General features: G+C 43.5%; 1 protein-coding gene across 1 annotated transcript in view; it reads left to right on the top strand.

Annotated features, from left to right (window-relative positions):
- The first annotated feature begins 12,072 nt into the window (after nucleotides 1-12,072).
- The window catches only part of GALNT2 (polypeptide N-acetylgalactosaminyltransferase 2), a 630,213-nt gene continuing 624,051 nt past the window's right edge, over nucleotides 12,073-18,234 (top strand). The window contains exon 1 of the mRNA XM_069235012.1: nucleotides 12,073-12,271. Coding sequence (XP_069091113.1) covers nucleotides 12,167-12,271 — 105 coding nt within the window. The 5' untranslated portion in view covers nucleotides 12,073-12,166. The remainder of the gene's footprint in view (nucleotides 12,272-18,234) is intronic.

Here is an 18,234-nt window from a genome sequence, read left to right as displayed (position 1 = left end):
CTGGATTCGTATTATTCTTAAGGTGTTGCAGCAGCACCTGAGCATGTAACTGAGTCCTTATATTTTTATTTTTTAGTTGATTTAACCTCTCAATCTTATCTAGTTTTAATGGTTCTGAAATACCTTGTTCTCCACTGAATAGTGACAGGTGTTCTTATAGTTTAATGACTTGAGCCTCTGTATAGCTCAGCATATGAGGTTCGGACCTGCTGCAATATGACACTACTAAAGATGGCGGAGGCTATGCTTATTGCTGAAATTTTTAATACTTTATCAAGTGTCCATTTGTTCTTTTAGTAACAGAGAACCCACGTGGCTCAAAAAGCGCAAACCAACATATGAAACAAGGGGGGGTCTACCCTAATAACCCTACCATACCTGGGTAACATGAAGCCAAAATAGAATAAATTGGTACAATAGTAGGAAGAAATATATATTTTACTACAGCGGTTACAGTATGAATCAATCACTGCAAAAATAATGGGGGTTATTACAACTTTGGAGGAGGTGTTAATCCGTCCCAAAAGTGACGGTAAAGTGACGGATATACCACCAGCCGTATTACAAGTCCATTATATCCTATGGAACTCGTAATACGGCTGGTGGTATATCCGTCACATTTGGGACGGATTAACACCTCCTCCAAAGTTGTAATAACCCCATATGTGTTTGTATATTTCTTTTCATATCTCTTTAATCAAACAATAACATGGCTTCCATTAAACATGTCGCAATGCTTCTACCACCAATTACATATCATACAAACACATAATATACACATAAATTAACGCAAAAGAGAAAATCACTTCAAAAAAAAAAAAAAAATGTACTTCAGTCATCCTTTCATTTTCAATAGATGTGGTTATTGGCAGTGCTTTAAATGTAAATCCACAAAGGAGATGGTTGTATCATGTTCACATCTATAAACAACAACTATTGTTATTTATAAAAAACAAAGATGTGTTTCATAAGCATTCCTTATATAGACTTCACAATGGGTGCTAATGGAGAATGGAAGATTGGTACTACTATATTCAAAAATGGCTTCCACGCGCTGCCCCTTCACTTATTGTAAAGCGCGACGTGATTTTTCACAGGGAACTCGACAGGAGCACGCATTTGGCAGATTTTACACCTGGGGATTGGCAGAACGACACACACACACTTCTCCTTATCTTGCTGAAGCGTTTGGTCTGCAAACAGCGGGATACATATGCATAAATAGCTGACTGTATGACAGATATGATTTTGTTTTTGTATTAGATGTCCCCATATGTAGATATATTTAGATAGAGACCAACTTAAGAAGGCCGCCTTAGTTTCCATAGAGATTGTTTTAATTATAACACCGGTCTAAGATGCCCACCACGGAAGGAGTCTTAGCACAGGATTCTAATGTGATGGAAGATCCAGCCGACTTGATGTAAAGTTTTATGCGAGTACCCATGCGCGATTAGACATTGAACCAATTTTTTCTATTTTGGCACCACCAGCCCATGCAGCGCCTCAGGATCAACAGCCCCACAGCCCTTGGTCTCAGCAACACCACCCTCAGATGTCTTTGTTGAAGAACTTTTAAAAAACATAAGTCAGGAGTACAGAGGTGCAGCACAAATGTTACGAAGTATACTGGCTGCTTCTAAAGATCTAACCTCTTGGAATGAACCGGCTGAATTCCACTACAAAGGGCAAGCAGTTGATGGGTCTCATATGTACGACCCTATCAAAGGTTTCATACACAGCAAAGCCCTACTGCTCCAGAAAGTGCCTTGAGGTTGGGACCAGTTTCTATAGGCAGCTGCAGAACTCAACGTTCCCTCTACGATTGTTGGTAATGCCGAGCACCGGTGTCTGCTTGAAAGTTTGAAAGATCCTACTTACAGCCCGCTAAGTACACCATCAGCAGTTGTTTTGAAACCCACCCTGAGGGTGTCAATGCCCCCGTCTATTCCCCATCTAGCCCCCTCTTGGAACACACCACCTCTACCTTTGGAGGCTAAAAAGACGTCGTCAAAAAGGAAAACAGGGTTAAATGTGTGATACGTATGATCCTATGTATTTTGTTTTACAATGTCTGTGTGTATAGTTTTGCAACAGTTAATGTATTGATTGCTTTCTTTCATCGTTTATTTTCTTTAGTATGTTTGGATGCTTATTGCTTGTACTAAAATTATGTGGAATAAACACTTTTTAACCATTTCTTCACTCCTATGTCATATTTTTAAAAAAATATAATTTTGTAATGTGTGTCTTGGTGGCAGAATGAAAATGTATAGTCTGATTTTGAGCTTAAATTATTTTATTGTAGACATTTAATGTTACGCTTACGTATGCATTACAAGGCCTTACACTTTTGACAAACAACGTATTCTGTTTGAACAAAGCTTGACGTAGACCTTGCGTTTTCTTTTACATATTTCACAACAATACCATCATTATTTACTAGATCGTTCTAACACAGATTGTAAAAAATCTAAACGTCATACCCTCAGACATTTTATTCATAAAATATAAACAGTGCTTCCCACATGTGATGGCTAGAGGATCCTGCACTCGCATCTTGTTATACTTGACCCTAACAGACGCTTTCTTTAGATACCTGAATACAGGTTTTGTATAGATTCTATGCTCTGGGAAAGCTGCTGAACTGTCAAACACTGTAACCTTGTCGTTATCCAAAAACATTCCCACAAAGTGTGTTCTACCCTTGTAATGTGGATCTGTGTTAAAGACTAGCGATCGTGGTCTTTCTACGCCCATTTTCGTGGGTAGTCCGTCGCTTGGGAAAACATCTAAGAAGTATTTCTTCGCAAATTTTATGTCGGCTTAAGAACTCACGTATCTGTACAGTGTCCATTGTACAATGTTTTAAAAATAATCAAACATAATTTGTCGGGCGTGGTTGACCTGAATGATGCTGTCGAACACCACAAATACAACCATGTTCACATTGGTTGGCAGGGGTTGACTAAAACGTATTTCAGCTTTTAGATTTCTGTTTTTTATCAGAGTATAGTGATCCTCGTCTTCCATGTCAGGCGTCAGATCGAAAGCGAAAAGGGTGTAGCCAGCCCCATATCCTTCTCTTGATACGATGACTCCCGAGTCCCCCAGATGTTTTCCTGTTATTGACACCAGTCCGAGGTATTTCCTGATAAAATTAAATGTTCCAAAAATCAGCGTGTACGGCTTTCCAGGAATCACAGCACCCTTGTGTACCAGCGCATCATAGTTGATGTCATAGTGTTTGAAATTGAAAAGGTTTGAGGTACACAGGTTGCTAAAAGCAGTATTGTCCACAAACCCTATGATAATAAGTTTTGGTAGTTAGCCTAGAAAAAAATGTTGCTGTTGGGTTAATCTGGTACTGGTTGGTATGCTGAATATCTTCAGAGCCACTCTTTCCATGACGTACTTGGTGTTTGATCGCTGTAGAGCCTCTGCGTGAGCCAGTCTGGCACTTGGTGACACTTTCACTCTCTTTACAAACAAACTGGCGGACAGTATAACAAGTTTATACTGTTCTGCATCCCCACTGATGGGACAGAGCAAGTCCTTGTTGCGGGTTAATTTGATCTTAAGATTGATACCATTGACGAGTAGTTTATCTGGGTAGAAAAGGTCTGAATGTATGCCTCCTAGGAGGTCAAACTGTCTACTGCCGACGACAAACTTTGCTCTTTTTACAAAACCCTGATTGTGACCATCCAGCACCGAAGCTTCAAAATGGCCATAAGTATCTTTGTTGAAGACTCCCACTGAAATCTGGGTGTCAAGGGTATCATGGCTGTAAATCAGAATACTCTTAATGTATGCCCTATATGCATACATGTTATCACTCTGCATGATAAGTCGATCTTCGAGGGTGATGTCCACCTGATTAAACATGGTTGCTACGGGATAAGCGATCATCGCCACTTTAGCTTTGTTCTCTATGTTGGAACCATGCGCTTTTACAATTTTACAGATGAGGTGCAGCAGCGTATTGTTGAGATCCAGATACATATCTGTGGACCTTGACACATAAAACTCTACCGGTGCCAAAGGCGTTAAAGCAGCAAGTGGCGATACCTCCACGAAAAAAATGTTTTTGATGCTAGTCTGCATGGGTTTTAGGTCTAACTCCGATTTAGTGCATTCACCCGATGCGCAATGTACGAAGGCCATGTTGGAAGAGCGTTCAGCTTTTTAAAAAATATTTATGTTAGGGCCCCTTCTCTTTCTCTTCTTCGTACCTCTCTTCCCACTTACAGATCTTCATTTGTGAGCGCTTTTTGAAGATCGGCATCTTTTCTTATAGGGGGCAGGTGGCCCCATACGCTTTGAAGCACTGCGCTTCCTTTTAACACCTGTGTGAAACTTGTACACCAGCCCCGCTCCTTCTTGAGGCTCTTTATTCATACGTTCGACAACCGCAGACGTCACGGAAAACACCAAGTCCTGCGCAATGTTTGTAGCAGGCGCTTTGACTTGCGGTTTTGCAATTTTGTAGACTCTTCTCAAGAATGGCATAGCTCTTCTAAACAAACTACAGAAGAAACCCCCCAAACCAGCCCCATACATAACAGGGGCCCCTTAAAAGTACGGTGGCTGGGCTCTATATCCGACCTGGTTTCTGTAATAATCCCTCTACATAGAGGGGTTGCTGTATGTTTCCATAATCACCATGATGACTTGTTAATAGTCGCTGTTGCGTCACGGTCTTAAATCAATCTATCAATCAATCAATCAGGGATTTATAAAGTGCGGCTACTCACCCATGAGGGTCTCAAGAAAGCTTAACAATAACTTTCCTGTATTTAAAGGACACCAGCTCAGCCAGATCGTCGTAGATCATGGTTGTACTGGAGTCAAAATGTTTTTTTAGACATTGACACGTAGTTGGGTTTGTTGTATTGTATATTAACCATTGTGTTATTTTCATACTTCACCTGGACCCATCTTAGCAATGGCGAATAACCATCCGCTATCCTCTGTTACTCTACGATGTCACTATACTTAAGAGTGTATAGAAACCTTTGTTACTATCGGGGCATGAATGGTCTGGTTCTATTTTACTTCTGATATGCTGTACTGTCCCTAAAACCTGTCTTAATTTACCCGAACAGTTAAACACAATATTGCTATTTGAGCTTTAAGAAACGCCTTCTGTCTAAAGTTATCTAACACTAGATGAACATTCGTATAGGTTTCAATGTTGGCTATAGATTTGTTGATGGCATCGACCACCAAGTCGACGGTTGGGTAATAGCCTTGAGGAAATCCTGCATGGATGCTCAAAGGGTCCTGCTCAAGCTTTATATTAAATTTGGCCTCGAGCATTGAAAAGGTATTCCATGTTCTGGGGTATTGGATTTCTGTTAGGGCTACCTCCCAATCCCCTTTCAGGCCTACGGGTTTAGCCAATTTCACTGTATATTTAGAAATGTGATTGTCCTTTGAGGCATTGGACAGCAGCATAATATAAAATGGTGTTGTCTCCATCTCGGCGTCTACAACAACACCCTGTCGTACTCACACAACCTGCACAGAACTGGCCAACACCCAACTGTTAAATTTCTCGGGCCACCCTCGCCATTTGACAAAAACCTGTTGGTTAGCACCGCTACCTTTCCTTTTCAGAATCTTTTCAACCCTATACACTCTGTGTGGATCATTAGGTACCTCTGTAGCTCCTTCTTGTAAAAGAAACCTGACATCTTTTCCTCATCATAATCCTTTAGCCTGTATATATATATACATCTTCTTTGAGCTCCACACCTTCCACTATAAATATCTTGTCACTAAAAGTCTGTTGGTAACCCTTCGTAAAGACGCCTTTTAATTTTGAAACCCTACCATGGTCGCCTTCTTTTGGGCTCTGTTTACTGGTTCATTTTCAACTAGAGCCCTTCTAAACAGTGCTTCGGCACCCCTGAAGCTACAGACATCACGTGTGTTAGAAATGGGGTCTCTAGATGGCAGTTGGTTTGCACCCTGTCCACGTAGGGACCCTCACTCTAGTCAGGATAAGGGAGATACCCACTCAGATAACCCCTGCTCTGTAGCTTGGCACGAGCAGTCAGGCTTATCTCAGAAGCAATGTGTAAAGCATTTGCACATAACACACAGTAATAAGTGAAAACACTACAAAAGGACACCACACCAGTTTTAGAAAAATAGCCAATATTTATCTATATAAAACAAGACCAAATACGATAAGAATCCAACATACAGTAAGAAAAATATGAATTATGCAAGATTTACTCAAAACTACAGTTCCTTGAAGTCGATAGCTCCACCTGGGGCTACCACGGCATTGTGATTAACAAAACCAACAGTTCAGGCCGGCCGCGGCGTTGCGGGCCAGCTATGGTGTCGGGAAGACCCGCAAACAGTACCTTGGATTTGCAGGGCGTCGTGATCCTCGCGGTGAGCTCCAGAGGGTGGCGTAACTGACGTCGCAGTGTCGGGTCCGGAGTCGGTACAGGAGTCGTCGGGCCCTTGAAGTCACACGCTTTGCAGATCGAACTTCAGGCTGATGAAGTCAGGTGCGCCGGCGTGGATGGCGTCGGGGCTGCGGTGCGAAGTGGGACGATGCGACGTGGTGTTCCCACAGGTCACGGTGCAGGCAGCGGCTCGGTGACGGCGTCCAGCGGCGTCGATGAGACCAGGGCTGTGGTGTGAAGCGGGCGGTGCGACGTGCAGTGTCCACAGGTCACGGTGCAGGCAGCGTTGTCGTCGTTGCTGAAGCGCTGTCGTTGGTAGGCCCAAGTCAGCGGGACGGGACGGTGCTTCGTGACCCTCGCGTGCAGTGTCCATAGGCCACAGTGCAGGCAGGATGCCTGGTGACGACACAGGAGTCAATGGTGCTGGTGTCGGTGGACCGGGGCTGCGGCGCGGGACGGGACGTGCTTCGTGTACCTCACGAGCGGTATCTACGGGCCACGGTGCAGGCAGCGGCGCCAGTGTCAGCAGGAGCGGCGTCATCTGGGATGCCCAGGCTGCGGTGTGAGCAGGCGATGCCGGAGTGCAGGTCCCACAGGTCGCGGTGCGAGCAGCGGCTCAGTGAAGTCGTCCGATGACGGCGTCGAGGAGAACAGGGTCGCGGTGCGAGCAGGGCAATGCGACTCCGTGTGGCGTCGGCAGGTCACGGTGCAGGCCAGCGGCGTCGTTCGCGGCGTCAGTGGTTTCTCCTCTTGAACAGCGCAAAACACACAGTTCCCAGTGCTGCAGGTGGAGGAAACTGAAGTCTTTGAGGTCCCTGAGACTTCCAACAGGAGGCAAGCTCTACTCTACTCTAGCTGTAGCTCTACTCTAGCCCTTGGGCTCTACTCTAGCCCTTGGAGAATTTTCTCAAGCAGGACAAACAGCAAAGTTCACCCTTTGCGCTCTTTTCAGGCAGAAGCAGCAACTGCAGGCCAGTCCAGCAAAGCAACACAGCAAAGGGACAGTACTCCTCCTTAAGCTCTTCAGCTCTTCTCCTGGACAGAGGTTCCTCTTGATTCCAGAAAGATTCTAAAAGTCTGGGGTTTTGGGTCTTCTTCTTAGACACAGTTCTGCCTTTGAAGTTGGCAAACTTCAAAGTAAAGTCTCTTTTGAATGTGAAATCCTGCCTTGCCCAGGCCAGGCCACAGACACTCACCACGGGGTCGGAGACTGCATTGTGTGAGGGCAGGCGCAGTCCTTTCAGGTGTGAGTGTCTACTCCTCCCCTTCCCTCCAGCACAGATGGCTAATCAAGATATTCAGGCTACGCCCCAGCCCCCTATGTGTCACTGTCTAGAGGAGAGGTGTGAACAGCCCAACTGTTAAACTGACCCAGACTGGGAATCCACAAACAGGCAGAGTCACAGAAGGGATTAAGCAAGAAAATTCCTACTTTCTAAAAGGGGCATTTTCAAACTAACAATGTAAAAACCAACTTCACTAAAAGATGTATTTTTAAATTGTGAGCTCAGAGGCCCTAAACTCCACATTTGTATCTGCTCTCACAGAGAATCTGCGCTATAAGGATATTTAAAGGCAGCCCCCATGTTAACCTATGAGAGGGATAGGCCTTGCACAGTGAAAACCGAATTTGGCAGTATTTCCCTGTTAGGACATATAAAACACACTAGTATACGTCCTACCTTAAACATACAGTGCACCCTGCCCCTGGGGCTACCTAGGGCCTAACTTAGGAGTGCCTTACATGTAGTAAAAGGGAAGGTTGAGGCCTGGCAAGTGGGTACACTTGCCAAGTCGAATTGACAGTTTAAAACTGCACACACAGACACTGCAATGTCAGGTCTGAGTCATGTTTACAGGGCTACTAATGTGGGTGGCACAACCAGTGCTGCAGGCCCACTAGTAGCATTTGATTCACATGCCCAGGGCACCTCTAGGGCACGTTACTAGGGACTTATTAGTAAATCAAATATGCCAATTATGGATAAACCAATCCACAGTACAATTTATATGGGGAGCACTTGCACTTTAGCACTGATTAGCAGTGGTAACGTGTGCAGAGACAATAAACCAGCAAAAACAGACCTCAAATAGGAGGAAGGAGGCAAAAAGTTTGGGGATAACCCTGCAAAAAGAGCCATTTCCAACAACGTGTATCGTAATAAAGCCTCTTTAACCCACCGTCACTAAACATGTTATCAGCTGTTACAGTCCATGAAATGAAAGTCAAATATTTTGTGCGAGGCCATTTTATTAAAAATAATGAATTTTGGCACAGCATAAACACGACATACTTTACAGTTTCTAGCTACTGGTCTTATAGGTGGCATTGCTGGACAATATGTTGACTTTTCACTATGCATACATAGTATGTCACATGCTACATACATTACTAGGGACCATGCCACTACTTGGTCTCCGTGACACCAGTTTTGCTATTTTTATAGATATACACTCGATAGTTCTAGACACAACTTCCCTCTCACCCCTCCTATAACTTTGTACACTCAGAATACTGACCGCATTCATAAGCTTGTACAGTTCTAGGCCTGACAATATAAAACCCTTATTTGTGAAATAATCATCGGTCAGAAGCTCCAAAGCTGTGCGTAACACTGTTGTCTGAAAAAGTCTTAACTCCTGCATACACTCTTTGTACACACTCCCAGCATTTATTCATTGTAGGCATCCACACGTTGATACACCATCTGGTTATGTATTCAGGAATGTCGCACAGCCCCGTAGCTCCTGGCTCAGAAATTTTCAGATACTGTAGAGTTACAGGGTGTATTTCAGCTGTTCTTTCTTTAAGTAGCACACATACCATTCTGGCAATGCATATGTGTCCAGGGTGTAACTCATAGACATCTTGCACCACGACATTCTGATTCTCATCCTAAAAGTGAGTAAGTATGCAACGTTAAATAATACAGTTATGGCCTCAACCTCTGTATTTTTTAAAACAACCTTTGTGGGGCTAAAGACACAATTCTTCTATTTTTATAATAAATATCACACATTTGTCTCTCTATGACCCTTTCTATCAATCTTTTGTCAAAATAGGTACACATCCCTTGCATAAGGTCGAGTTTTGAGCAGGACTCGTCCGCGCATTGGATCTCATTGAGTGCTGCTGCCAAAATCTTAATCATATCAACGTGAAAATATTTTGTTTCCACGGACACCCCGTACACCACCCTTAACAAATTGTATACCTTGTGCGGGTCTAACCTGCTACATATTTGGCAAATTGTCCTTGCTGTGTATTGCTTGTATAGACACTTGTGAGCCTCCTATGTGGATCATTAATTTTATGTCTGTAACATAGGTTATAATAGTCACGTTTAACACTTGTTCACAACAGTCGCCGCAAAACCTTTAACGGGCCATATGGCGTCATAGGGTATGTCCGGAGTTTCCTTCTCAAAATCTGTGCTATTGTAGGTGCAAACACATTTCTTACACAGCTCTTTGTTCTGGGTTGTATACTTTCAGACTGTTTGGAACAGAATAAGCAGTAAAACTTTACGTTGTTAACCTTTGGCACCTCTAGCGCATCTCTTTTTGTGAATGTTTTTTAAGGTTCAAACAGAAGTAAAGACAAACTATTAGTTAAAAGTATGATATCAGCATATACACGATAAGTGCCTATAGAGTTTTTTTACTAACCTCATCATTTTCACTATACTCAGTGGCTGCTCTGAAATCTTGGGAGTCGCATTGGTCAGTTGGTGCATAAGCTGTGTTGGAGTTTACACTAGCTGGCTGTACGACGACTGCCTCAGGATCAGGGCCCTCCTGAAAGCCCATATCTTTATAGACTGGAGAATTTGATGGTGCTATACCTTCTTCATCATCATCTTCAGTGTCGATGAAGTTGATTCCAACATTTAATGCACCCTTTGAGGCTTTGCTACTGCTGCTGTGAGCCTTAATAGGGTATATCAGTTGTGGCAAATCCTTGAGGCGGAGCTTTTCAAGCCAATGGCAGAGTTCTTCTTGAAATCTGGTAACGTCGGAACCCCCATCTTTAGGGGGAGTTGCCTGTGCATTCTCATCCATTACCGAAGGTGTTAGGGTATGATAATATCTATTGATGGTGCTCAGGGCACCTGAGGAGGCAGCTTTTTTGGTGAGAGGGTTGTATCTCTTCATAATGCCCTGACAATCTATTTCAGCTGTGGCTCACAGTTTGGCATACGGCTCTAGCAGGCTCTTTATATGTATTCTACGTTTCAAAAGGGCGTACTCCTCTACAACACATAGCGGCCACCTGATCTCCTTGGTGGCTCAGATACGTTGAGGGGTTACACATAACGCTAACCACGTGTCATGCCCATTGCAACATTTGACCAGCCCCCTTTTTTGGATTAGCCAGCAGTGTGGAGGTTTGACCTTCCATTTCCACTGCTCCTCCCTGTGAGGAGACACCCAGCAGCCACATGTTCCTGACTGTCTGACAGGTCCAGACTTGTCCTCTTAGGTCTAGAAACAGGGTGCACACCAGCAGGGCCCCCATTTTACAGAGCCCATACCCCTAGACACTTGGGGCTAGGACCCTGGCACATGACTAACATGTGATCACATGATATCACAACCCACGTGACCCACCTACACCTAAGTCAGTTCCGGGGCGGGCTTTCAGGGATACCGGAAATCCCAGTAACGGAAATGACGTCATATCCAGGGGGCGGGACAACTGTCACTTTCCAGTTTGATGAGTAAAGGTTTCCAGGTATTCTACTGTAGTGAGTCTCTTTACCCTCACACCTCAAAGAGATTCTCTCAGAATCAAAGACCACAAAATTCAAGAAAGGTATTGTTTGGTAATTTCCGGTGATCACATTGTCAAGTTATTATTTCTGCAATTTCGGTTGCTATGCAAATTACCATGTTTGAAATCTGAAAAATCTTACCTCTTTTTGTCATAGAATGCTGCAAAATACACTATTTCCTGATGGTGGGCTGCCTCATGGCATCCATGATGTGCTTGCTATACCTGGATCAACACAGTCCACGGTCAGGACAAGAAAAGAATGAATGTTGAAGGATATGGGTGAGACCCTGCATATTTTATACAAATAATTGTCTATCATTTGTCCTCTTTCTTTTGGTGTTTCTAAAATTTTGTGTATACCTGAAAAGCCTCACATTAGTTGAAATGGATCAGAAAATCAAAGATGTTGGAAACGTGGGAACCCAAAATATATTTGACAAGGGCCCCCAAAAATCATTAAGCTCTCTCTGCCCAAATTACTGCTCTCATATCCGCTCAGCAGGGGATGGAGGTGGACTGTGAGGTTGGCATTTCTCCTACATTCATTTTGTTTCGGGAGTGTGGTAACTGGATCGCTCCCTATCCCTCGCGGACAGCCTTACGCATGACATGAGGCATTGTAGTTGCTGTGCACACTCTGTCTTTGAAACTATGAGTATGGTTGTTACTGTGTCTGCTGCTCTCATGGTCCACATGGTATCGCTACGGCTACAAAAAGATACTGCTCTGCTGTCATCAGTATGCATGAACTCCGGTCCTACTGAGGCGGACACTGCGTCTCTATCAGGGAGGCCGAGGGCTGGCTGGCGTGTGGTCGCCATGGAGATGCGCTGACTCCGCCCCCGGGCGTCGATTGGCTGTTGGCTTCTTTCGCCCTTTGCCCCGTACCCCGGTCGCTTCCTGCTCCTCCTCGCGGCCTGGACGAGGCAGCGCCGGAGTAGAGGAGTCCGCAGCCCGCACCATGCGAAGGAAGTCCCGTGCCCTGCTGTGCTTCGCCCTGCTCTGGGTGCTGGGCATCGCCTATTATATGTACTCGGGGGTGGCGAGCAGCGGCGGCAGCAACAAGGTAAGAAAGCAGAGCGACCCATGCTGCCCCCTGTGGCTCCTCTCTGCGCCTCGCGCCCCAGCTGACAGTGTCTCCTCCTGCGGCCACTTCTCTGCTATTCTGTGGTCTCCTCGCCACCATCCTCTGTCTCTCTGGTGGCACACGGCCCTGGGCTCCGCGGTTCCCGTTATCGTTGTGCAATACTCCTGATGCCTGTACACTGAGCAGCAGCAGCCTCCCCACCCCCTCCCGTTCATTGCTCACACTCCCTTCTACAGCCATAATTCACGGCAACGCTGCCAGCGACAGTGCGATACACCCGGAGTCACCAGCGCCGGTCTGCACAGCTTCGGGGCAGAATCCAGGGGTGTCTGCCGCTGTTCTTCCGCACTGCGCGGGGTGCTCGGATCACTGACATCACCCGACCTGCGCCAAGCTAACTGTTCATATTCGACGGTTAATCTGCGATTTCCATAGTAATGTCATTATTGCTTGGTTGATAAGTCACTTGGTTTCTTTGCGACCAGCTCTTCAGCAGTTTTGTTTTACTGGTATTTCTGGTGATGCCTTGATCTTCATTTCATTTGAGTCGTTTCACTCTTGTACAAGCATAGACCTTTTTATGATTAACTGTTCACAGCACATGGCATCACGCATTAACTGGTTTGTTGAATATAGGCTTTCATACCGATCGTTATGGTAGCCCGTTGCACACTGCAGTGGTTCTGTTTTGGATTATGTAGTATATTTTGATACAATCTCCTCTGAATAGCATGTGCATTCTCTTTAATGCATTTCGGATTTCTCTGTGGTTAGTCAGAAAGCTGCCTTGATACTGTGATCATTGTCGATGCAGAAATCCTAATCTGTGCTCCGTTAGTGTACACACACTGGAATGGAACGAAATTCAAATATATTCATAAAGCACTTCGTTCAACTAAAAAAGTATATGCACATTGATTATCAGAATAACTTAATCAAGCAAGGGTCCCTCGATTTACCCGCTTTTTAGCAGCCCTTTAGACCCTTGTATAGTTCCAAACGCCTGTGCCCCTTATTGCACAAGGTGAAATTCCTGCCTTTTAAAATTCTGGCCTGTTGCTACCCTGTTATATTAAATGTTCTCACGGATTTTTGTATATACTTTTCACCCGATTTGTGTTTCGGATTGTATGGTGATTAAAAGGGGGTCCAGCTGATCTTTAAAATGAACACTCCTTGGACGGGATGCATCATGTTAAAGTGACAGCAGGAAAAATCAGTGTTACCCAGTGCTAGTAAAACGTGGGCTAGTCCCTCCAAATAAGAAGCTTTTTGGGTGCTGTGGACGCTTCCCTGCTGCGCGACAGTCTCCGATTTTGTGCAGGGGTTGGTGAGTGGCTCGCAGTTCGTGCCTACGGTGACCTAGTGGCGTGTTACAACCGCCTGGTGGAGATGCCGGGCGCCCTCTGGTAGAGCGAAGGGACGACTCATCGGTCTGACCGGCTCAATGGGTCTTTGTTCCAGGTGGCACCGGACCGCGATTGCTGTCACCTCAGGGGAAGGAGGCGTGTGAAGCAGAAAGCGTTTGCCGGTTGATCATTCTCTGCCCAACTGGAAATAGCCACGTCCCAGTCAAGCCGCGAGGAGGAGGAGTGGGCGAAGAAGAAAGGGGAAAGGCAGATGACGAGGCTTGTGCCTTCTACCACTATTTTCCAGGAAGCTTTTCTGCTTCCTTTTGCGGGCCCTGTGTGGCTCGTTTTGTTTCTTCGAGGCCACAAATCATTTTAAGAGACATGCTTGCTATCTTGCGGCTTCTGAATCCATCTGATCCCCAAACGCCTCTCTGACTCCCGGATCTGTTTCTCATTAGAAAACCCCCAACTGTATGTCAGTATGTGGGCTAGACCTATCTCTCTTCTGTTTCACTGACGTTTAGCTTTGCAAGTTACAGGCATGTTGCCTTCCAGTTTTGGTGCTTTGAATGTGATGTTATATTTCAAGTTAAGTATCGTTGGTTAATAAAAACAAGAAACTCTTCAGGTATCTCTGGTGAGAAATCTATGATGTTTTTTTTTTTTTTTAATGGGAAGTAGTTCGTGTGTGTGTGTGCGTGCCTGCCTGCCTGCCTCAGCATGGCGACTGAGGTGGAAGAGGGTTAAGTGCGGGATCGGGATGAAATGATGGGTTGCTTTCCCAGATGGAGACATCATACTGGCCAGGACCACTGGAGAATGAGGCTCTTGTGCACATTCAATAGTTTGGGGATTTTTTACGTTAGCAATGGGATCCACTGGGTTCGTGAATTTTGGCAGCCAGCGGGGTGTAGATACTGTGCAATTTGAAACTTGTGCTTTGTCCGGATTATTGCTTTGCTGGCGAAGCATAGCATTTAGGCACTGCCGTTGCACAGATTCCACTAGAGCTACCCGCTGTTCAACCCAGATTTCTCTTTTCAGGACACACACTTTCAGAGTGCTTGGTAGGTGGACCTAACTCTTTTCGCAGTACAAGGATGTCCAACCAGATGTTTCTTTCTGGTTTATTTATCTAATTCTTCATCTTCAATTTTCGACAGAAATATCACACTACAGCCAGATCTGTTCAGCGTTTGTTACTTTGTTTTGCACAACGATGTGGCGTTTCTCTTTTTTGCTGTTTTTTTCTTCTTTTTTTTTTTCTTCAGGCTTATAGTCCAAGGTTTGATCAATATTGCACTGTGAGGTGCAGTGTGACTGGATCTGTGTGGAGCTCGCAGCTCTCTGACGGTACTTACTATATATCTGAAAAGTTCAAGCGCCGTTAGTAGGAAATATTTTGGTTCGGTAATCATTTTACCCGCGACCCTGAGCGAAGGGCCTACCTTGACTTCAATCATTCTACCTCCGTTTCCCCATGTGTAATTTATGCAAATGTCTGTTCGGGCCATCCAACTGGTCTTGCAACTTCAGAAATCCAAAATGATCTCCTGCTTCAGGATTGTCATTGACTACGTAAGAAGTTGTTACTAAGTCTTCCTGCACTCGCTAGTCTCAAACTGCAAGTCCAATTATTCAACCATGACCGTGTTTTTGTTGTCTAGTAGTTTAGATGTGATTTGGTACTATTAATAGAACATGAATTGGACAGACTTCATGATTCCATTCAACTCCTGATCTGGTCAAATTGTTCCTATGTTAAATAGCTATCAGTTGCTCTAGAATATGTTTGTAAATATTCTATTGCCTTTTACAAACTAGACAATTTCTTTGCTTCATTTATTTCCGTTCTGTCATGTTTTCTATGTTCCTTGCTTTCACATAGTTTTGGAGTGCTGATGTGGCACGGCCATGGAGAAAAGTTATACCTATAGGTTTGTGCTTCTGGCTGGATGAGTTTCATGAAATTACCATGCTTCATCTCACGCGAATGACTCTACGCTTGCGTTGTTTTCCTGTCTGGGGCACCCGAGTGTGCAGACGTATAAGGTTTCCTGTAGGCCAAGCTGCTCTTTGTTGCTTTTTAAGTAGAAGAATCATAGTGCGAACAGTTAGCATCATCTGTAAAACGATACATAAACTCCCGGTACAGGAATTAAGGCACACACAGCTCCTTATGCAACTTTTCCACCAGACCTTTGTCACATTAGATGCATGTTATAGGTGTCATTATCTACTTAAAAGAAAACATACTAGAATTGGGGTATTTCAAACTTGTATGATATGGAGTTCGTGACAAGCCATTCATTCACCTTTAAGTTTAACTTTCATGGCCTTGATCGTATCCTTAATATTACCGTCCTGCTTTTAATACTTGTTTTATTTTTTATTTTTATGTAACTCACTTTCTTTACAACACTTACCGCCACTTTTCTGCAGTGCCAAAGACGTGTGTTTTCGTGACCTATCTTGATAGCACTAATTAGATGGATCTTGAAAAGAGTGAAATTTCAGTTTGCCCTTCTGAGGACTTTACCAGTGAGCTGCTGGATGCTAACAGATTTCTGCAGCATGTTCGTTATTCTATTCATTTATTTTACCAAAATCCATAGTAGCCATAATTTCCATTTCTTTTATTGCAGAAATTGCTGATGTACTTATACACACTTTGAATTCGGAAAGCAGAGGGATCAGGGAAGTGGGCACTTGGATTTAAATTTTAGTGTGCTTACATTTTTTAAATTTCAGTTAATACTGCACATGGAGCCAGATTAGTCCCTGCACCTGATAGCCTGCCCAGTTGCAGTAGTCGTTTCTCCTTGTAACTGTAGTCTCCCTCCAAAGCACAGGCTTCCTTCTCTGTGCTGCACATACACTTTCGTCATATGTATTTTCTACCTAAGTGTTTGGTGTGTACTATTTGAGGTGTTGGCCCGCTCCAGAATGTCAAACGTTCGAAGACGGCAAGATGATTGATCTTCTTCTTCTTCTTTTTTTTTTTTAAATAAAAAAATGTATCTACATTTTTTAGCAAAATAAGTAGAACAGGTGAGGGAATATACCCTCTGCATCTCTGAATTAGTGTGGATTAAATTTATGAATATAACTATCTTTTTGACGTGACTAAATGGGCGCTGTGGGAATAAATGGGAGGAAACAACCTTGTTATCGTGGAGTAATTCCTGTTTTTTGAACAAGTGGTAGTTCTTCTTTAATGTTGTGGGGGGGCTGTAGTGATGCAAATCTGACAAGGGCTGACTAATATTCAGGAAGTGTTTGTCATTCAGTCCTAGGCATAGCTGAGTAATTAGGATACCTGTTGAGACAACATATGTGATACAAAGGCAATGATACCTTGAGAGGAATGAATAGTTATTTAATGTGCATCTTTTCTATTCTGCCCAAGAGCTGAGTCCATGGGTTGATGGTGTCTTCTCTTTGTTTTTGCCACTTATTACATTTATCATTCTCGGCTTTGTTGCTAGCTGACATGCATATATTTCAAACACCATGTTAATTTGTTGTTGTTGTTACTCTGAAATCTACAATATTGGACAATACATATGAGAATAAACTAATTAACCAACTGTGAAAAAATAGGCTCCCTTCTCATGATATGGATTCCTCTCAGACAATAATTCGTTTCTTCATTGATAGCTGGGCCCTCTTTAGCCTCACCACAAGTCACTGTGAAGTTCACTTTTGTTTCAACTGTTGTTAGTCATTGGCATGTGCTTAAACTACATTTGTAACCACTTCCAGTAGCTTTGCTTCATCTTATTTTATGTATTTATTTGCCCGATGGTTATTTGGAGTGCATGCCCATTTCCTCTCTACAGTGTAGGGTTCTTTATTGACTTTGATTCACAAGCAAGCAGCTAGAAAGGACACATTTGTATTAATCCTGCATTGGCAATCATGTTTTATCTGGGATGACAGGATTTGATTGTGCAGCTTTCTGAGCTCACCAGGTAGCTGATTCAAAAGTATAGTTTAATAGAAATGTATTTTTTGTAGGAACTTTATAGCCTGCATACACCTTACATACCTCAAAAAGACCCCTTACCAAAACTAACAATGCAGTGCAATAATATAATCACAATCCAGTAGATTGTCTTCATGGTGCATGTAATCTATTAACCATGTTAAAAATATAACTTCAAATAGTAACAGCAGGCAAGTTTACTCTTATATACCTTATATGTATAATTGACCCTGTTAAAGAGCAGTACACAAAACAGTCTCGATTTTCTATTAAAAAATATATTGCAGTAATGTCTCTACTTATTTTGTCATTTCTAAATTATCATAATTATTTAACCTAATAGCCAAAAATGTTTGTTTGCTCGGTGCAAGATGATATTTCGATCTGTCCCATCGCTGTCAATAGGGCATTGAAATAATCCTTATGTGTGTTTAATGTTGGCACACGTGCCTTGCATGCTCTTGATTGGCAAGACATCTTCTTATACTTTTTACAATTCAAGCATAAAACATTGGAGATTGCTTTTAAATAGAGACTTATACGATGTCCTTTTTTGCACCTAAATTATGTAATTTTGTTTTTTCCTTCAGCATTGGCCATGT

The sequence above is a fragment of the Pleurodeles waltl genome, chromosome 5, assembly GCF_031143425.1.
Source record: "Pleurodeles waltl isolate 20211129_DDA chromosome 5, aPleWal1.hap1.20221129, whole genome shotgun sequence".
NCBI lineage: Eukaryota > Metazoa > Chordata > Amphibia > Caudata > Salamandridae > Pleurodeles > Pleurodeles waltl.
This window is presented reverse-complemented; position numbering and strand designations above follow the sequence as displayed.